At 38.1% G+C, this 20242-nt stretch overlaps 1 protein-coding gene across 1 annotated transcript in view; it reads left to right on the top strand.

The window, feature by feature from the left end:
• THEMIS (thymocyte selection associated) overlaps positions 1 to 16037 on the top strand; it is a 214344-nt gene extending 198307 nt beyond the window's left edge. The window contains exon 6 of the mRNA XM_003776918.5: positions 14212 to 16037. Coding sequence (XP_003776966.1) covers positions 14212 to 14243 — 32 coding nt within the window. The 3' untranslated portion in view covers positions 14244 to 16037. The remainder of the gene's footprint in view (positions 1 to 14211) is intronic.
• The last annotated feature ends 4205 nt before the right edge of the window (positions 16038 to 20242 follow it).

The following is a 20242-nucleotide window of genomic DNA, read 5'->3' as shown; positions in this document are numbered from 1 at the left end:
TGACCTGGAATTAAAGCAGTGGTTCTAGGCAAGTGAGACCCCCTAACTTCATTCAAGAGAGTAAAATGGAATCTCCTTTCCTAGATCAATTTGATTTTAACATGCATTTATTTAGAAATTACCCAGTATGAACATCTTGGCAATATTTTTATTTGCTTTCCCATTTGTAAATGCAATAATTACAGTCTTTCTTCCTTATGGATTATAATTGTGTGATAATTCTATATATAAAAATACAAAAGTAGAGTAGAGCAAAATATAATTTTTCAAACTTTATTTTCATCTTACATAATATAGTATATGTTCTTCATTTTCAAAAAAAAGACTCATTGGAGCCATAGTTAACATTTACCATACTTCATATGGATAGCTCATGGAATATGTAGTAGCCTTCTTTGAGTTCAGGATGGGTAGAGTAGGCCTTTTCTGAGCTTTCTCCTCTTTCTAATGCTTAGACATAAGTCAGTCATTTCCTAAATTATCTTTGACGGGAGTAACAGTTGCAGAGACTTTGTGGCATATCACCGACTTAAAAAAAAAGCCTAATTAAGATAGGGGTGCTGCTTTGCTTTTCTAATGTTGCTCTTTCAGGATACCCAGACCTAATTCTTTCAGTTACATGGGGTGGAACCTTTTCAAATAATGTATCTAATAATTGTACTAAGGTAATTAGTTATCTTGGTATTCAATGTCAACAACTGAAATTTTGCTGTAAATGACTGAACACGAATTGTGTAATAAGACTCTATTCCAGCCAAGAGTACAGTAAACCCTCACTCAAGATCAGTGCTGTCAGCCACTGATGTCTTCACTAAGAAACTGATGAAAACATTTTACCAGATTCTAGATGACCTTCTTCTGTGGGTCCTTGATTCACTCTTGTTGCTTAGTGATGCCCATGCCTTATTTTAAGAACATTATTATTAATTCTACATGTTATTTTATCCATAAATTACTAAAAAAAATGTTCTCTGAAAGTAGGATGATTAAGTGATAGAATGATAAAGTGCAGACCTTCAGAGGCTGAACTGAGATTTCTGGGTTTACATTTTGGTTCCCCGATTAGGTAGCTATGTACCATGAGCAATTTGTTATTTAAGACTATTCCTTTATTTGTAAAATTGAGTTACTAGTAGTGCTATACCATGGGCTTTTTTTTTTTGAAGATTATATTAGATCAAATAGGTAAAAGTTAGTATAGTACATAGTAAACTACAATGAAGTCAGGCTGTAATAATTAACTACTGAATCTTTATGAATTGATTGCTAAGGAAAACTTTGTTTTCCTACAATATGCTCTGTAAATTGCTGGCTGTGGCCACTTGATGTTATGGATCTTTCAGTCTCTGAGTTTCTGTCTGCATTTTTTGCCTTTGAGAGCAGTATGCTCTTGGAAATGTTATAGCCTTTGTGAATGCTGTGAACATGGAGGGGATGAGAAACCCTCTTTGATAATGTCACTGATTCCTCAGAGTAAAGGAAACACTCCGATTGTGTAGAGACATGGATGCCCTTACACTCTCTAATGGACTCTTTCCCCATCTTACCTCAGCAGCAATAGCTAAGGAGGAGCATATTCAGCTTAAGGTCTATTTTTAGTAATAACATGTGTTAAGTGGAAATGTTTTCATTGAACTATTTGTTGCATCCAGTTCCCTGGGTTGATTTACATGTGGAAAGTTGATTGGGAAGTGCTCTCAGGAACAGCGCTTGAGGCAGAGTCCCAGAAGCAGGTCTGGGCAGAAGGAAAAATTGAATCATGATACAGTCACAACAAAGACCTCAACTGATCCCGTAGAGAGCACTGGAGCTGGCGTGGTTCTTTAGGGTTGTCCTGAATTAGGGGGTGGGGAACAGACCTTTATACCCCCTGCATCAAACAATCATTGGATGCAGCTGTCCCTGAGAAGGGTCTGTGGTTATGGGCAATGTGGCTTTTTTTCAGCCAAGGGCACAGACATTTGGTACAAGAGGATGATTATTTAGTTCTGAGGAGGATCTGATTATTATGTGGGTCACTCACTAATTGCTGCCATTGCTTCCGGTTATCTTCCTGGCTAAACAGGGGGCCATTTTCCTTTTTCTTCCTTATGTCTCTCTAGAAACTCAAATCATTGCCAGGAAGGATGACCTTTTAAGTATGCTTGTTCTTGTCCTACATAAACATAAATGTTTTCTTTTTTTTCTTTCATTTATTTATTTATTTATTATTATTATACTTTAGGTATATCTCCCAATGCTATCCCTCCCCCCTCCCCCCACCCCACAACAGTCCCCAGAGTGTGATGTTCCCCTTCCTGTGTCCATGTGTTCTCATTGTTCCATTCCCACCTATGAGTGAGAATATGCGGTGTTTGGTTTTTTGTTCTTGCAATAGTTTACCGAGAATGATGATTTCCAATTTCATCCATGTCCCTACAAAGGACATGAACTCATCATTTGTTATGGCTGCATAGTATTCCATGGTGTATATGTGCCACATTTTCTTAATCCAGTCTATCATTGTTGGACATTTGGGTTGGTTCCAAGGCTTTGCTATTGTGAATAATACCGCAATAAACATACGTGTGCATGTGTCTTTATAGCAGCATGATTTACAGTCCTTTGGGTATATACCCAGTAATGGGATGGCTGGGTCAAATGGTATTTCTAGTTCTAGATCCCTGAGGAATTGCCACACTGACTTCCACAAAGGTTGAACTAGTTTACAGTCCCACCAACAGTGTAAAAGTGTTCCTATTTCTCCACATCCTCTCCAGCACCTGTTGTTTCCTGACATTTTAATGATTGCCATTCTAACTGGTGTGAGATGGTATCTCATTGTGGTTTTGATTTGCATTTCTCTGATGGCCACTGATGGTGAGCATTTTTTCATGTTTTTTGGCTGCATAAATGTCTTCTTTTGAGAAGTGTCTGTTCATGTCCTTCGCCCACTTTTTGATGGGGTTCCTTGTTTTTTTCTTGTAAATTTGTTGGAGTTCATTGTAGATTCTGGATATTAGCCCTTTGTCAGATGAGTAGGTTGCAAAAATTTTCTCCCATTCTGTAGGTTGCCTGTTCACTCTGATGGTAGTTTCTTTTGCTGTGCAGAAGCTCTTTAGTTTAATTAGATCCCATTTGTCAATTCTGGCTTTTGTTGCCATTGCTTTTGGTGTTTTAGACATGAAGTCCTTGCCCATGCCTATGTCCTGAATGGTAATGCCTAGGTTTTCTTCTAGGGTTTTTATGGTTTTAGGTCTAACGTTTAAGTCTTTAATCCATCTTGAATTGATTTTTGTATAAGATGTAAGGAAGGGATCCAGTTTCAGCTTTCTACATATGGCTAGCCAGTTTTCCCAGCACCATTTATTAAATAGGGAATCCTTTCCCCATTTCTTGTTTTTCTCAGGTTTGTCAAAGATCAGATAGTTGTAGATATGCAGTGTTATTTCTGAGGGCTCTGTTCTGTTCCATTGATCTATATCTCTGTTTTGGTACCAGTACCATGCTGTTTTGGTTACTGTAGCCTTGTAGTATAGTTTGAAGTCAGGTAGTGTGATGCCTCCAGCTTTGTTCTTTTGGCTTAGGATTGACTTGGCGATGTGGGCTCTTTTTTGGTTCCATATGAACTTTAAAGTAGTTTTTTCCAATTCTGTGAAGAAAGTCATTGGTAGCTTGATGGGGATGGCATTGAATCTGTAAATTACCTTGGGCAGTATGGCCATTTTCACGATATTGATTCTTCCTACCCATGAGCATGGAATGTTCTTCCATTTGTTTGTATCCTCTTTTATTTCATTGAGCAGTGGTTTGTAGTTCTCCTTGAAGAGGTCCTTCACGTCCCTTGTAAGTTGGATTCCTAGGTATTTTATTCTCTTTGAAGCAATTGTGAATGAGAGTTCACTCATGATTTGGCTCTCTGTTTGTCTGTTGTTGGTGTATAAGAATGCTTGTGATTTTTGTACATTGATTTTGTATCCTGAGACTTTGCTGAAGTTGCTTATCAGCTTAAGGAGATTTTGGGCTGAGACAATGGGGTTTTCTAGATATACCATCATGTCGTCTGCAAACAGGGACAATTTGACTTCCTCTTTTCCTAATTGAATACCCATTATTTCCTTCTCCTGCCTAATTGCCCTGGCCAGAATTTCCAACACTATGTTGAATGGGAGTGGTGAGAGAGGGCATCTGTGTCTTGTGCCAGTTTTCAAAGGGAATGCTTCCAGTTTTTGCCCATTCAGTATGATATTGGCTGTGGGTTTGTCATAGATAGCTCTTATTATTTTGGGATATGTCCCATCAATACCTGATTTATTGAGAGTTTTTAGCATGAAGAGTTGTTGAATTTTGTCAAAGGCCTTTTCTGCATCTATTGAGATAATCATGTGGTTTTTGTCTTTGGTTCTGTTTATATGCTGGATTACATTTATTGATTTGCGTATATTGAACCAGCCTTGCATCCCAGGGATGAAGCCCACTTGATCATGGTGGATAAGCTTTTTGATGTGCTGCTGGATTCAGTTTGCCAGTATTTTATTGAGGATTTTTGCATCGATGTTCATCAGGGATATTGGTCTAAAATTCTCTTTTTTTGTTGTGTCTCTGCCAGGCTTTGGTATGAGGATGATGCTGGCCCCATAAAATGAGTTAGGGAGGATTCCCTCTTTTTCTATTGATTGGAATAGTTTCAGAAGGAATGGTACTAATTCCTCCTTGTACCTCTGGTAGAATTCGGCTGTGAATCCATTTGGTCCTGGACTCTTTTTGATTGGTAAGCTATTGATTATTGCCACAATTTCAGCTCCTGTTATTGGTCTATTCAGAGATTCAACTTCTTCCTGGTTTAGTCTTGGGAGAGTGTATGTGTCGAGGAATTTATCCATTTCTTCTAGATTTTCTAGTTTATTTGCGTAGAGGTGTTTGTAATATTCTCTGATGGTAGTTTGTATTTCTGTGAGATCGGTGGTGATATCCCCTTTATCATTTTTTATTGCATCTATTTGATTCTTCTCACTTTTTTTCTTTATTAGTCTTGCTAGCAGTCTATCAATTTTGTTGATCCTTTCAAAAAACCAGCTCCTGGATTCATTAATTTTTTGAAGGGTTTTTTGTGTCTCTATTTCCTTCAGTTCTGCTCTGATCTTAGTTATTTCTTGCCTTCTGCTAGCTTTTGAATGTTTGCTCTTGTTTTTCTACTTCTTTTAATTGTGAAGTTCGGGTGTCAATTTTGGATCTTTCCTGCTTTCTCTTGTGGGCATTTAGTGCTATAAATTTCCCTCTACACACTGCTTTGAATGCATCTCAGAGATTCTGGTATGTTGTGTCTTGGTTCTCGTTGGTTTCAAAGAACATCTTTATTTCTGTCTTCATTTCATTATGTACTCATTAGTCATTCAGGAGCAGGTTGTTCAGTTCCCATGTAGTTGAGCGGTTTTGAGTGAGATTCTTAATCCTGAGTTCTAGCTTGATTGCACTGTATTCTGAGAGATAGTTTGTTATAATTTCTGTTCTATTACATTTGCTGAGGAGAGCTTTACTTCCAAGTATGTGGTCAATTTTGGAATAGGTGTGATGTGGTGCTGAAAAAAATGTATATTCTGTTGATTTGGGGTGGAGAGTTCTGTAGATGTCTATGAGGTCCGCTTGGTGCAGAGCTGAGTTCAATTCCTGGGTATCCTTGTTGACTTTCTGTCTCGTTGATCTGTCTAATGTTGACAGTGGGGTGTTAAAGTCTCCCATTATTAATGTGTGGGAGTCTAAGTCTCTGTGTAGGTCACTCAGGACTTGCTTTATGAATCTGGGTGCTCCTGTATTGGGTGCATGTATATTTAGGATAGTTAGCTCTTCTTGTTGAATTGATCCTTTTACCATTATGTAATGGCCTTCTTTGTCTCTTTTGATCTTTTTTTCATTTAAAGTCTATTTTATCAGAGATTAGGATTGCAACCCCTGCCTTTTTTTGCTTTCCATTTTCTTGGTAGATCTTCCTCCATCCCTTTATTTCGAGCCTATGTGTGTCTCTGCATGTGAGGTGGGTTTCCTGAATACAGCACACTGATGGGTCTTGACTCTTTATCCAATTTGCCAGTCTGTGTTTTTTGATTGGAGCATTTAGTCCATTTACATTTAAAGTTAATATTGTTATGTGTGAATTTGATCCTGTCATTATGATGTTAGCTGGTTATTTTGCTTGTTAGTTGATGCAGTTTCTTCCTAGTCTCGATGGTCTTTACATTTTGGCATGATTTTGCAGCGGCTGGTACCGGTTGTGCCTTTCCATGTTTAGTGCTTCCTTCAGGAGCTCTTTTAGGGCAGGCCTGGTGGTGACAAAATCTCTCAGCATTTGCTTGTCTGTAAAGTATTTTATTTCTCCTTCACTTATGAAGCTTAGTTTGGCTGGATATGAAATTCTGGGTTGAAAATTCTTTTCTTTAAGAATGTTGAATATTGGCCCCCACTCTCTTCTGGCTTGTAGAGTTTCTGCCGAGAGATCTGCTGTTAGTCTGATGGGCTTCCCTTTGAGGGTAACCCGACCTTCCTCTCTGGCTGCCCTTAACATTTTTTCCTTCATTTCAACTTTGGTGAATCTGACAATTATGTGTCTTGGAGTTGCTCTTCTCGAGGAGTATCTTTGTGGTGTTCTCTGTATTTCCTGAATCTGAATGTTGGCCTGCCTTGCTAGATTGGGGAAGTTCTCCTGGATAATATCCTGCAGAGTGTTTTCTAACTTGGTTCCATTCTCCCCGTCACTTTCAGGTACACCAATCAGACGTAGATTTGGTCTTTTCACATAGTCCCATATTTCTTGGAGGCTTTGCTCGTTTCTTTTTATTCTTTTTTCTCTAAACTTCCCTTCTCGCTTCATTTCATTCATTTCATCTTCCGTCGCTGATACCCTTTCTTCCAGTTGATCGCATCGGCTCCTGAGGCTTCTGCATTCTTCACGTAGTTCTCGAGCCTTGGTTTTCAGCTCCATCAGCTCCTTTAAGCACTTCTCTGTATTCGTTATTCTAGTTATACATTCTTCCAAATTTTTTTCAAAGTTTTCAACTTCTTTGCCTTTGGTTTGAATATCCTCCCGTAGCTCGGAGTAATTTGATCGTCTGAAGCCTTCTTCTCTCAGCTCGTCAAAGTCATTCTCCGTCCAGCTTTGTTCCATTGCTGGTGAGGAACTGCGTTCCTTTGGAGGAGGAGAGGCACTCTGCTTTTTAGAGTTTCCAGTTTTCCTGCTCTGTTTTTTCCCCATCTTTGTGGTTTTATCTACTTTTGGTCTTTGATGATGGTGACGTACAGATGGGTTTTTGGTGTGGATGTCCTTTCTGTTTGTTTTCCTTCTAACAGACAGGACCCTCAGCTGCAGGTCTGTGTGAGGTGTCAGTCTGCGCCTGCTGGGGGTGCCTCCCAGTTAGGCTGCTCGGGGGTCAGGGGTCAGGGACCCACTTGAGGAGGCAGTCTGCCCGTTCTCAGATCTCCAGCTGCGTGCTGGGAGAACCACAGCTCTCCTCAAAGCTGTCAGACAGGGACATTTAAGTCTGCAGAGGTTACTGCTGTCTTTTTGTTTGTCTGTGCCCTGCCCCCAGAGGTGGAGCCTACAGAGGCAGGCAGGCCTCCTTGAGCTGTGGTGGGCTCCACCCAGTTCGAGCTTCCCGGCTGCTTTGTTTACCTAAGCAAGCCTGGGCAATGGCGGGCGGCCCTCCCCCAGCCTCGCTGCCGCCTTGCAGTTTGATCTCAGACTGCTGTGCTAGCAATCAGCGAGACTCCGTGGGCATAGGACCCTCTGAGCCAGGTGCGGGATATAATCTGCTGGTGCCCCGTTTTTTAAGCCCATCGAAAAAGCACAGTATTCGGGTGGTAGTGACCCGATTTTCCAGGTGCCGTCTGTCACCCCTTTCTTTGACCAGGAAAGGGAACTCTCTGACCCCTTGTGCTTCCCGAGTGAAGCAATGCCTCGCCCCTCTTCGACTCGCACAGGTGCGTGCACCCACTGACCTGCGCCCACTGTCTGGCACTCCCTAGTGAGATGAACCCGGTACCTCAGATGGAAATGCAGAAATCACCCGTCTTCTGCATCGCTCACGCTCAACATGTTTTCTAATGAGCGAATGTTGTACTCTCCTGATTCATATTTACTAATGTAATTTTCTTCCTATTGTAGCTTTGACTGTGTTCTTCGAATTTTCCCTACAACTTTACACTAAATCTGTGTCACTGCTTGTCCTTCATAAATTAGACTAGTCAAGTAGTAAGACAAACCCTGGGCTAGAAAATAAAACCCAAGGCACTCCAAGTTTGAGTCCCAGTTCTGGCACAACCTGGATGCATAGCCTTTCAGAAGCCATTTCATTTCTCTGAGCTTGACTTTCGCCATCAAAATAGTGGGTATACCAGATAATCTGTATGCCCTGTCAGTTCTGAAAGCCTGTGATCCTGTGGCTTACTCTGAGTTAGAGCATTGAGACTGTTGGACTCAAATGGTCTTATTTCTAAGTGAGACTCACATACAGGTGATTCACCCCGTCTAAGATCCTACTTAGTTTGGGAATTTAAACAGGTCAGAAAAAAAACAAACTTCCTGGGAAAGCTCTCCTCTTAGGCCAAGATGGAAGCTAGAGAATAAAGAATGATTCTGTAGCTTTAGTTTAATCTAAATGTTTAGTGTAAACTTCAGATACTATTTGTATCATGGAAAATAAAACATAAATAGTTTCCTATCAGGACAATTTTGAGGATTAGACAAGTCAGAGGTTCTATAATAAAGACCTTAATTGAAAGGCTGATTATATGGGATCAAGAGGTAGGTAGTTTGGATCATAAAACGCATTGTTGTTTCTTAATTTTAATGAAGAAACATCTCAATAATTCAATGTTATTCTAAGTGCAAAAATTACTTTTATTCCAAAGTCTAGAAAACCTGTTATTTAAAATATTGTATAATTTTTAACCGATGATTTAAAAATCTGTCCTTTCATCTTTATATTTAACATCAATGCAGATTTCTTATAATATAAACAAAATAACGATACTAGTAGAATTTATTTTACACTTCTAGATAAGGCTATTTTAGTTTGGAAATACTGACACGCTAAAGAAAAATGTTATAAGATTGCTCTTCATTTTATAGCAACCTATCTCCCTCTTCTCAGAAGATTTAAATGTTTAAGAATGTGCTGCAAGGAGAATCCACAGTCATTTCATTCTTTGAACAATTCTGAAATATCATTTCCTATTAGGAAGTTATGTGAGCACTGACAACCTGGCCCCTCTTCTTCCCTAGAGATTAATTTATTTCCTGCAGTGCTTGCTCTTCATGGAAATCTTACTCGTAAGCCTTCACGAATGGGAGATCTCATCAGCAGAATGCTAATTATAAAAGCAAAGCCGTGTACCATATTGAGAGGGAAAAACAGTTCTCTAGGCAAAGCAACCTTTTTCTTTTCTTTTTACTCTGCTCTCTGCTCCATCTATGGTTGAACAGAAATATTAACCCCTGGGAAACTATTCCACGAGGTGCTGGGGGATGGTAGAAAGTGCAAGTTTTGCAATGAGACAGACCCAAGACTAAGCTCTAATTCAAAGAATGTCACATTTGTTTGTGATTTTGTTTTCTTATCTTTAAAATTAGAATAAAAATACTTATCTTACACGAAAGTTCTTGTGCTTTAAAATATCGCTTAATGTGTATGTTAAAAATACATATTCTTGGGATCTATTCTCTAGAGCAGAGCTGGAAAACCATCATGGCCTATGGGTAAAATATTAATAGGTCCCATTGCCTGATTTTTTTATGGCTGGGGAGCCAGGAATATTTGATTTTTCATTTTCAAATGTTAAAGAATATTTAAAAATAACATTTTTGACGTGTAAAAATTTTATAAAATTCAAATTTTAATGTCTATGAATAAAGTTTTATTGGAACACATCTACACTTATTTAAACATTGTCTATGACTGCTTTAGTGCTCTATCAGCACGGTCAAGTAATGGTAACAGATATTTATTGTCTGGCCCTTTAGAGAAAAAGTATGATTCAGGTATACCACGGGGATGTGTTTCAATGTATCTCAGGTGAGTCTGCTGTAAGGGTTCTATGGATCACACTTTGAAAAATAATGCACTAGAAGAACTGTGAACAACTTTTCACTTCTTTTCACTTATCACACCCCCTCTACCAGAAAGTCTGATTGGCTTTATCTTCAAAGAGCATCTAGAATATGCCCATTTTTTTTTTCCATGGCTACTACTACCAACCAAATCTAAGCTATCTGCTGCTATCAACCACTGTCTCTCATCCGGATTCTTGCACTTGCTTTCTAACTAGTCTATTTGCTCCTACACGTGGCCCATAGTGTCCATTCCCAACACAACAGCCAGAGTAAGTGTATAATAATCTTAAGTCAGATTGTGTACCTCCTCTCCTCAGTATCCTCCAGTGGCCTCTCTACTTCTCCTTTCTCACTACTCTGGATATGTTGGCCTCATAACTCTTTCTCAAAAACCCTAGGAGAGCTCCATCCTCAAGGCTGGCGCAGACTATTTTATCTAAATGGCATAATCTTTCCCCAGAGATCCATGTGGCTTTCAGATTCACTTCCTTTAGGTCTTTATTCAATGGTTACCTTCTTAGTGATCACCTTGTTTTAAGACTATAACCCTCCTGTCTGGCACTATCTGCCTCCTTTGTGCTCTCTAACATATTTTGCAGTGTCCTTTTTATTTTGATTATTGGTCACCTACTCCACAGAAGGTCACTACAAAGGCAGGGATTTTTATCAGTTTGCTCTATCCTTAGGTTATAGGAAAGTGTCTGGCTCATAAGAGGTTCACAGTAAGTATTTCTTGAATACAAAAACGAACCCCAGACTCCTATCTTGTGCTTGACAGATTATGTGTGGATTCTATCAAACATTTTCTATATGCAAAAACAGTTGCTGGAGTACAAATAGAAGACTCATCTCTGAAACATGATGCAATACTCAATCACTTCAAATGAGAGGGGAAATAAAGCAGCTATTAACTTGTATTATTTGTTTGTTCAGTCTCAGCCAACAATTTGATGACAAAAGATACAAAGGAAAGGGAAGTTAATGGTGGGTACAAATATGAAAACATGAATGAAAATCCAGTTGAAACTGTTCAGAAGAGACTCCAAGAAACCACAATCAAGTTGCATCCTACGAGAGGTAGATGGTTCATGGCAGGTTTGAGTGTTCACCATCACATTGAGTAATTTCAGGGGACTGGCACTCAAAGTTTCCCAAAAGAAAAGTGAAAAGGGAATAGCTTTCCTTCAAATTAACACTTTAGGAAACATCAGGTTTATAAGAGAATGTAAATTACTTTTAGACATACTTCAGCTTGATTCCTCCAAAATATGAGGAAATTGCAATTTTCTTTCACTTTAACCTTCTTATTCTAATAATTACCCATGTAATTTTACGCTTATAACTTCATTTTGTAAGTTATTATTAAAAAGATATAATTCTGACCATTGAAGGACACTTCTTTAGCCTGTATTTTTGAGAAAGAAAAGCAAAATGAAACTCCATTCTATGTCTACTCTTCTATGAATGAAATAGTTTACTTGATCTCCAAGGAAACTTGTCTACATGATTCCAAATACCTCAGTTAGTCTGATCAACTGAGTAATTGGTTCAGTGAATATCCAATTCAACATGAGAATCATCACCTGTTTATTAAACTTGTGACATTTCCAAAAGGAATAGGTGAATACCAAAAAGATAAAGACTTTAAATCAATTTGGATTTTAAAACCTAAATTATTGTCAGAAAAAACAGTTCTTGCACATTTTGAGATTTCTTGAAAGGTAGTATGCAAGAAACACAGTTTTTATTCAATGTGGAATCTCCTGCTCTGTCAACTAGAGCTTGCCACCAGAGCATAGATGTAATTTAGAGGACCACTGCACTGGGTGAAGATTGGGTTAGATCAGGCAGGGTGAGCTGATGTATAAGGTCTCTTCTAAAACTAAGATTGTTTAAATCCCAGTTTTTATTTGGAAATAATCTAATGATTTTAATTACCTCAACTCCCATTTTTCTGCTTAACTGCATACTATCTTAAATCAGCTTATTGACAAGGGAGAATTAGACTAATAACTGTCAAGATGACAGACTGAACTTTCAAACTGCATGCTTATAATAGTTTTATGTGACTCTGAGATGGCAATGGCAAGTCATATTTCTGTAGCACTTTACATTTTACAAAGTAATTGCAAGCTCATTATTTCATTTGATATTTCCTCAACTCTCTATGATTCAGTTATTATAATGAAAACTTATCCACTGATAAGGAAATGGAATTCAGAGATTCCTCAAAATACACAGCCAGTTAAGTTGTAGACTCAGGAATAAGACTTAGGTCTTCAGATTCCAATTCTCTGTACTACAATTCATTTATTTCATTTTCCTTCATCCCATCCCCCTGCTCCCCAAGAAAAGCAGCACTGTAAGGAAGAAATATTGCTGTTATTCCTTTTTATAGATAAAGTCACAAAGATAGTAAATGATAGAAGTGGGAATTAAATCTGGGCATACTGCCTTAAAATCTTGTGTTCTTATATCTAAAATGTATATTCTACAGTGTGTGGTTTTATTACTGTTTGTCATATAAGAAAGATCTAAAAAGCTAAAGGCAGCCATTGAGGACAGTGGATCATGAGGAGAGGAAAGGAAATCTAGGAGAGTATGCAGTCCAGGTTCTCTTCACCATCAACCCACTGACCACTCCAGCTCCCAGTCCCAGTTAACACTGATGGAAATGTTGACAGAGGAAAGTAAATTCAGATGATTAGGGGAATTAACACGGTATGTGGAGAAATCTCTCTTCTTTCTCGTTTGACATTACCTTTCTTCTTTCTCAATTAGTCTGTGACCTCCTCAGGAGCCACAAAACTGCATATTTTGTTTCCGTGTTTCACACACATCATGAAAATCGCTGAGATAGTGAGGTAATTTTAGTCTTTTTACATTTATTGACATATTCTATCTTTGCAACTATTCCATTCAATAGGAATTATTCTCCTCCTTCTCCTTCTCCTTTAAAAAAAATGAGAAAATGAGGTTTATAAAGGTTAGTAACCTAAAGTAAATTACTTTAGGTTATACAGCTAGTGTGACAGAAAAATAATTCAAAGAAGAAAAGAAGAGAGGAAGCAGGAAGAAAAAAAAGAAAGTGAGGGAAAGTGAGAGAGGGGAAGAAGGGAAGGAAAACAAATGGAAGGAAGGAGGAAGGAAGGAAGGAAGGAAGGGATGAAGGAAGGAAGGAAGGAAAGAAAGAAGGGAGGGAGAGAGGGAAGGAGGGAGGAAGGCAGGCAGTTATAGGCTATTGAGTGCTCAGAAGGAAGACCAACAGAGACTTTGTCTCCAGGTCCTGGCAGTTAGCACTCAACTAATCTCTAGTACAATAGAGGCAGGGGAGGGTTAGAGAGATTTCTGGTTTGTGTTCCTCTTGACCACTTGTAGTGCTTACTTTTAGGGCTTCTTTTAATTACCCATCCATCGCGCTCCATAAAGCCATAGTAGAAAGGAATAAAGTGTCTTGCCTGAAGATAGGCACAATTCTTATTCATAGCGTAGCTTGCTTTATTTGAGAGTCTGACATGATGTTGTATTAATGCCAGGTCTGTGTATATGTTAACTAGGAGCTTTAGATAGTACAGCTTATGCTGGAGACTTGTTGATATTTCTTCAGTTTAACAATTATTAGGTATCTTTTTCCTCCTCTGTAGTTCTTAGAACTCCAACAGGCTTGCATTCTGTTCAATAGGCATAGTGCCACAGCCAAAGACTGTTGAGTCTGGAAACAGACATTTTTAGACACAATCAGCTTCATCTTACTAGCTGTGATTGCTGGGAAGGTCTCAACTTCATTGAGGCCTCAGTTTTCTACCTTACATTACCCATATGATAGAGTTGTTATAAGGATGGACTGAAACGCAAAGAAAAGCATTTTGCCCCTGGAAAAACACTTTATACATGTAAGCTATTATCTCCTACCTCATACAAGTATCTACCTTGTTTCTGAAGAGTGAAGAGCTTACTTCCCTCTGTTGCTTTTTTTTTTCTTTATTTTGTTGGCTTTTTCTGCTTTGCTTCCAACCGTTTCTCAAAAACCATATGCATGTGAGTGTCAACAGTATTTGAAAGCAGGCAGTTTCCTTTCTGGTTATTGTCAATACTTATTTCTGATAAACCCTTCTTTTTTTTATTTATAGAAACATTCAAAAATGAAAAACATCAGAAATAACAAGATGTGACAGAAGCCACTTAGGCAGCAAACATAAATGTTGCAGTGAAAAAAGAAGCTAGCCTTCTAGCTGAGAAACAAGTATTCCCCAATGGACTCCAGAAGAAACTTGACTCATCGCTGCAAAGGAGAGAACAACCTTAAAACTTTTAACAGATAAAACTTACAGAAACCTATGATATAGAATTCATATAGTCTATTCTGTTGTGTCTAAATCTGTAGGTATTGTTTCGTTGTTCTTCAGGACGTATTTATTTAACTTGCAGATTTTTTCAGGTTCTTCTTTCTACTACCAACAACTAAGTAATTGAGAAATAATTCTGTATTTCAGTTTCTGAGTAAAACCAGTCTGAAATAGGATAAAAGCCCACCAAATATTTTCTTTTTTTTCCAGAATTTGTTTTGCCATTTTTTAGTGCTATCATCATTCCTAACAAGACTAACTTACAGAAAAATAATTATATCTGAGTGATTTAAAATGTCCAGGTTTCTTATCCAAATCCCTTGGAACTATGGAAAGGAGTTTGACTTCACATTCACAGTATATTTACAAAATACACTGTGTCATAAATATGTTTGAATTCCAACAGCCAAAGCCATTGAGAGTCATAGGAGTTTTCCATAACCTTCTCTTCTATGACCCAACAACAAGTTCATGACGGAAATTTCACCAGATTTCTGAGACAATGCCTTAATATTCTGTGTACTATATACCAGATAATTCTTTAGATGAATGTTTCTTAGGATTGTAGGAAAATTATCTAGTTAATCATAATATTTGATGGAAAGAAAAAGACAATAAAATTGTAATGAGATATAATAAATTTGGCTGACAATAAACCAAAGTGATTCTTAATTAGTATACATTAGAATGATGCTCTTACAGTTGCACCATCTATAAAAATTACTTTAAGGGCTCTCACATTTTGATAATTTATCTTATTCTGTATTAAGTATACAGGAACAATATTATTTTTCCTCTAACAAAATGAAGAGACAGGCTATCTGGTTAATGTTACATAGGAATTTAATAGTAATGCTTGAACTTCATCCATAGATCATACTCTGTACAAAATCTATTAGCTAACATCCTATCTCATAATTATTTTATGTTATGTGGAGAAATTTGTTGATTTTGTACCAAAGTGTTTCTGAAGACAATAAATTGTGAGTCAACTTTCGAACAAAAAAAATTACAGTTAGAGTTTTTTTAATGTTTATATTCTGATTAAGCTTACTTTACCTTACATTTTTTCTAAATAACAATGAATCCTGATTTCTAATGTCCTAAAAATTGCTTAGTGGTTTGATTGTGGTAATATCATTTCTTATCTACAATGTCAAATTTTATGGGACAGTTTTTCTTTTATTTATTTTGCTGTTTGTGCAGATAAGAACAGAAAGTTTTCTAAGACCCACATTTGGTTATTGAAGGCCACAGCTAATCTTAACCTAACAACCTTGGCAAACTGCACCATAGGTGTTTTTAGACTTATATAATTTGTTATTTTTCAAATAATAGTGAATAATTAATGTTTTTGTTTGGAATTTGAGAACAATTAAATTTGTACTTTTAGTAAGTACCATTCTTTGATTAGAAAATTAAGAGAATGCATATCTTACTTTGGTTGTAAATTATCAAGGGCTTTCTAATAGAAATCATATATAACATTTCTAAATATAAGTCCTTTCACATAATGCGTTTCCAGTTGTCTTGATATTGAAAAGTGTAATAAACTTCATGCTCACCTGTTGGAGATCTGTGAAGGTTGAAAATAAACTTCCTAATTTTTATTTGTATGTGTTCTCTTCTATTTTTAACTCTAGAATAACTATCTTCCTGTAACGATTAAGTTAAAATGTTCTTTAACTAGAATTGAAATAAATTGTTCACCAAGGAGGGGGCTGCTTGTACTAAAAAAGCCATGAGGAGAGAGATTGTCCTCCCTGCCCTCTCCATCCCCTATGGACTTACAGTGCTGAGCTCAATCTTAATGACCAAATTTCACAGCATGGCCAAGCTGCATAGATAGGTGCCAAAACTACCAATTATTAATACTGGCCTCTTCCTAATTGAATCAGTCAAGCAGTTTTGGAAAAGGCTGTCAGAAAGGAGTGAGAAATGGAAAGAGGAAAATGTGATTGTTGAGATGGGCTAGCTCAACTCTTAACATCCAGGATTTTAATATAAAAACTGTTTAAGATTAGAGTCAACAGGTAATGAGACTTTTAGGTGTTTAACCAATGGTTCTTGGTTCAAGTTGCCTCTAAAAGGAAGATAACGTGTAAAACGCCGGGGAGAGTCAGAATTAGGCTCTAATTATAACCTCGGTAGGCTGGAATACTAAAAATGAAATCCAATAGAATAAAAATATTCTTTTGACTTTACCATGAAAATATTTCCACAATTGTAACACTTCTGCCTGCTTCTACTTCTACTGCTGTGGTCCAAGCTTCAGTCATCTCTGTTGGATTATTGCAAAAACCCTGTAACAATTCCTCCTGTTCCCGCCTTTGCTACCTGTCAATCTATTCTGATTGTGAGAAGCAGAATGATCTCATTAAAATATGTGCTATTATTACACACCACAGTCATGTCCTACCTCATTCAGAGTAAAAACCAAATATTCCTAAAATGCTCTATAAAGGTGTGCACAATATATTCCCGTTCTCTCTCTGTACTCTTCCTATTCATTTTGCTCAAGTCATGCTGACCTTCCCATTTGATATGGTTTGGCTGTGTCCCCATCTAAATCTTGTCTTGAATTGTGGTTCCCATAATCCCCACGTGTCATGGGAGGGACCTGGTGGGAGGTAATTGAGTCATGGGGGCAGTTTCCCCCATGCTGTTCTCGAGATAGTGAGTGAGTTCTCATGAGATCTAATGGCTTTTGTAAAGGCTTTTTCCACTTTTGCTTGGCACTTCTTGCTGCCACCATGTGAAGAAGGACGTGTTTGCTTCCCCTTCTGCCATGATTATAAATTTTCTGAGGCCTCCCCAGCCATGCTGAACTGTGAGTCAATTAAACCTATTTCCTTTATAAATTACCCAGTCTTGGGTATATCTTTATTAGCAGTGTAAGAATGGACTAATACACCATTATTCATCAACCGTGCCAGGGCTATTCCTACCCTGAGGCCTTTGCATTTGCTGTTCTCCCTGCTTGGAACACTTTTTGCTCTCCTCTCCACACAGGTCACTCCCTTACTTCCTTCAGGCTTTATCCACATATTACCTTCTCAATGTGGCCTGCTCTGGCCACCCTATCTCAAACTGTAACCTCAACTCTTATTGGTCTTTTTATCTCCTTCCCTGCCTTAATTTTCTCCATAATAGTTTATTCTATCTAACAAGTTATGTCTTTTACATGTCCTGTTTCTTTTCTGTCTCCTTTACACTAGACTGTAAATCCCCTAAAGGCAAGATTTCTTATTGGTTTCTGCACTACACCCAGACACTTAGAATAGTGTCTGGCATATATCTGGCACTCAATATATGTTTGCTGAATGAACTGATTAAAGTTAGGAATATGAGAACTCAGGCCAGACTGCCCAGGTCTGAATACTCACTCCCTGTTTACTGGGTTGCCTCGGATAAATTTGTCAGCCTCCTTCTGCTTCAAATTCCTACATATATGTAAAATAGGGACTAAAATAGACTCTACATTGGAGAGTTGTTGTGATAATTTGATGAATGTGTATATGTAAAGTGCTTGGAGCTTTGTCTGGCAAAAAGTAAGTCCTCAATACATTTATGTGTTATTATTTTATAATATATATATGTTCTAAATTATATATAAAATATTACATCAAGGCTTTTTAGTTTTGGAGTCTTGCATCTTTTCTTCTTTGAGTTTTCTTTCTTTCCCACTTCCACTCTTATGTGCCATGACAAATACTCATCTAGTCCTTGTTATCTTAGCTCAGATTCCCTAGAAGCACAGGTTAAGGGGGAATATACTCGTTCGGTGGTTTATTGGAGTGTTCTTAGGAGGAATCTGTATGGAAGTGGAAGAAGTGAGCAGGATAGGAGAAGGATCTAGATAAATACATGGTTTCATAAGAACTCCAACCTAATCTTTCCAGCCTGATCCTAAGGGTACCCTGGAGCATGGGTTATACTACTCTGCTGATCCCTCAGCTGAACCTTCGAAAATTTGTTCCAAATCCAAGAGGCCAGCAGGTTCCAAATTGTGTACCATATGATAGGACAAATGAGTCCCATAGGTATATCCCACTGTTGCGTCTCCCTTGTGACAAATTATGTCACTTGGTCTGAGATGATATTACACAGGATATCATGTTGGGAGAACAGAAATGCTGTGACCCCTCTGTGGCAGTGCTGGCTGAGGCACTGTGTAAAGGAAAAGTAAACTGATACCTGGAGTATATTTCAATTTCAGTTATGAGAAACCATAGATTCTTCTTGGATGAAAGGGATTCAATGTAATAAAATTCTTACCAACTGACTAGGTTGTTTCTTCAATGGATGGTAACTTATCAGGGAGAGGGCCAAACACCATTGGTCTTTGTGACAGGCAAATTGAAGCTTCAACAGTAACAGTAACTAGATCAGCCTTTGTGAGAAACAGTTCATGCTGTTGGCCCATGACTTACAGTAACATCTGCCATCATGGTTACTCCACTCTTGAGTCCGTTGTACAAGTACTGGGGTGAATAAGGACAGAGACTAGTTGATATCTACTGATTGAGTCAACCTGTCTAATTGATTTTATAGTACAGATGTTCTCTGATGAACACCAATTTGCTATATAAAATTTTCACACCTCTTCCCCATTTTCATAGGTGTAGTCATCCTCTTCTGCAGATATTTTTATCCATCATATTCAACTCTATCTGAATCTAAGTATTTGACTAACCAGCTAAGTCATTTGCTATTAAAGCCACTTGCCAAGGAGTTTATGTTTATCTTGATTGCAGGCCATTTTTCCCTTTACACACAAAGTAGACAACCAGATGCATGCAACTCTGTCCACTGGGAGGATTTCACTTCACCATTGTCTTTCAGACCCACTCCTAAGTGAGGCTCTAGTGCAACAGTAATCCACTTGGGCCTCTGCTAATATACCAAGTTGACCCATACATGAATGGATCCACTTCATTTTATTAGTTGTTTACAGAGAACCTCACCGTGAGCTCTGGAAGTGTAAGCTGAATAAAAAGTGCAGGTACAACAATGATGGGTGAGTGACTTGTGGGCCTCATCAGTCACTCATTGGCACAGCTCATTTGTATCATCTGGACCTGCTCCACCCCAGTCTTGTATGTGCTGCTTCTATCTTGCAAAGTGCTGCTGCTGGGCTTACTTGATCTTATGAATTCCTGTGTCTGATAGCAACCAGCTCAAGAGGGCAGTTTCAGTCATATGATTATACAATGTTCTATTGTCATATATCAGTCTCCTACTTGGTAAAGTAGCATGGTGACAGCAGCTTTTCAAATGTTGTATAGTTCTGTGGTAAAATGTCATGGCCATGTCCCAAGGATTGCACAGTAATTCTCCTATTGGAGCTTGCCAGAGATTTTATACACTATCTTTATTTATTAGATACCCATCAGCTATATATCTAGATACCCATAGTACCACAGATCTTTCAAGTAATATGGCAGAGATGCAAGTCTGCTGTAACCACAGACTTGACCTCCTATATCAGCCCTCCTTCCTCTGGGCCCCATACAAAACGGTCAGTCATTTGCGTTACCTCATACGTGATTCAGAGCAGTATACTCAAGTGTGGCATATGCTGCCTATCCAACCCCAAAAGCCTTACTAAATGCTGTCTTAGTGGAAAGAGGTGTAAAGGACATGCTATGGTCTAAATGTCAGTATCTTCCAAAATTCATATGTTGGAAACCAATACCCAATGTGATAATATTAAAAGACGGGCCTTTTAAGAAGTAATTAAGTCACGATGGCTCTACTCTCAGGAACAGGATTGGTTCTCTTACAAAAGAGGTTGAAGGGAGTGTCCTTGCTC

This window comes from Pongo abelii, chromosome 5, assembly GCF_028885655.2.
Source record: "Pongo abelii isolate AG06213 chromosome 5, NHGRI_mPonAbe1-v2.0_pri, whole genome shotgun sequence".
Classification (NCBI taxonomy): Eukaryota; Metazoa; Chordata; class Mammalia; order Primates; family Hominidae; genus Pongo; species Pongo abelii.
Note: the sequence above shows the minus strand (reverse complement) of the source record. Positions and strands in the feature narration are given on the sequence as shown.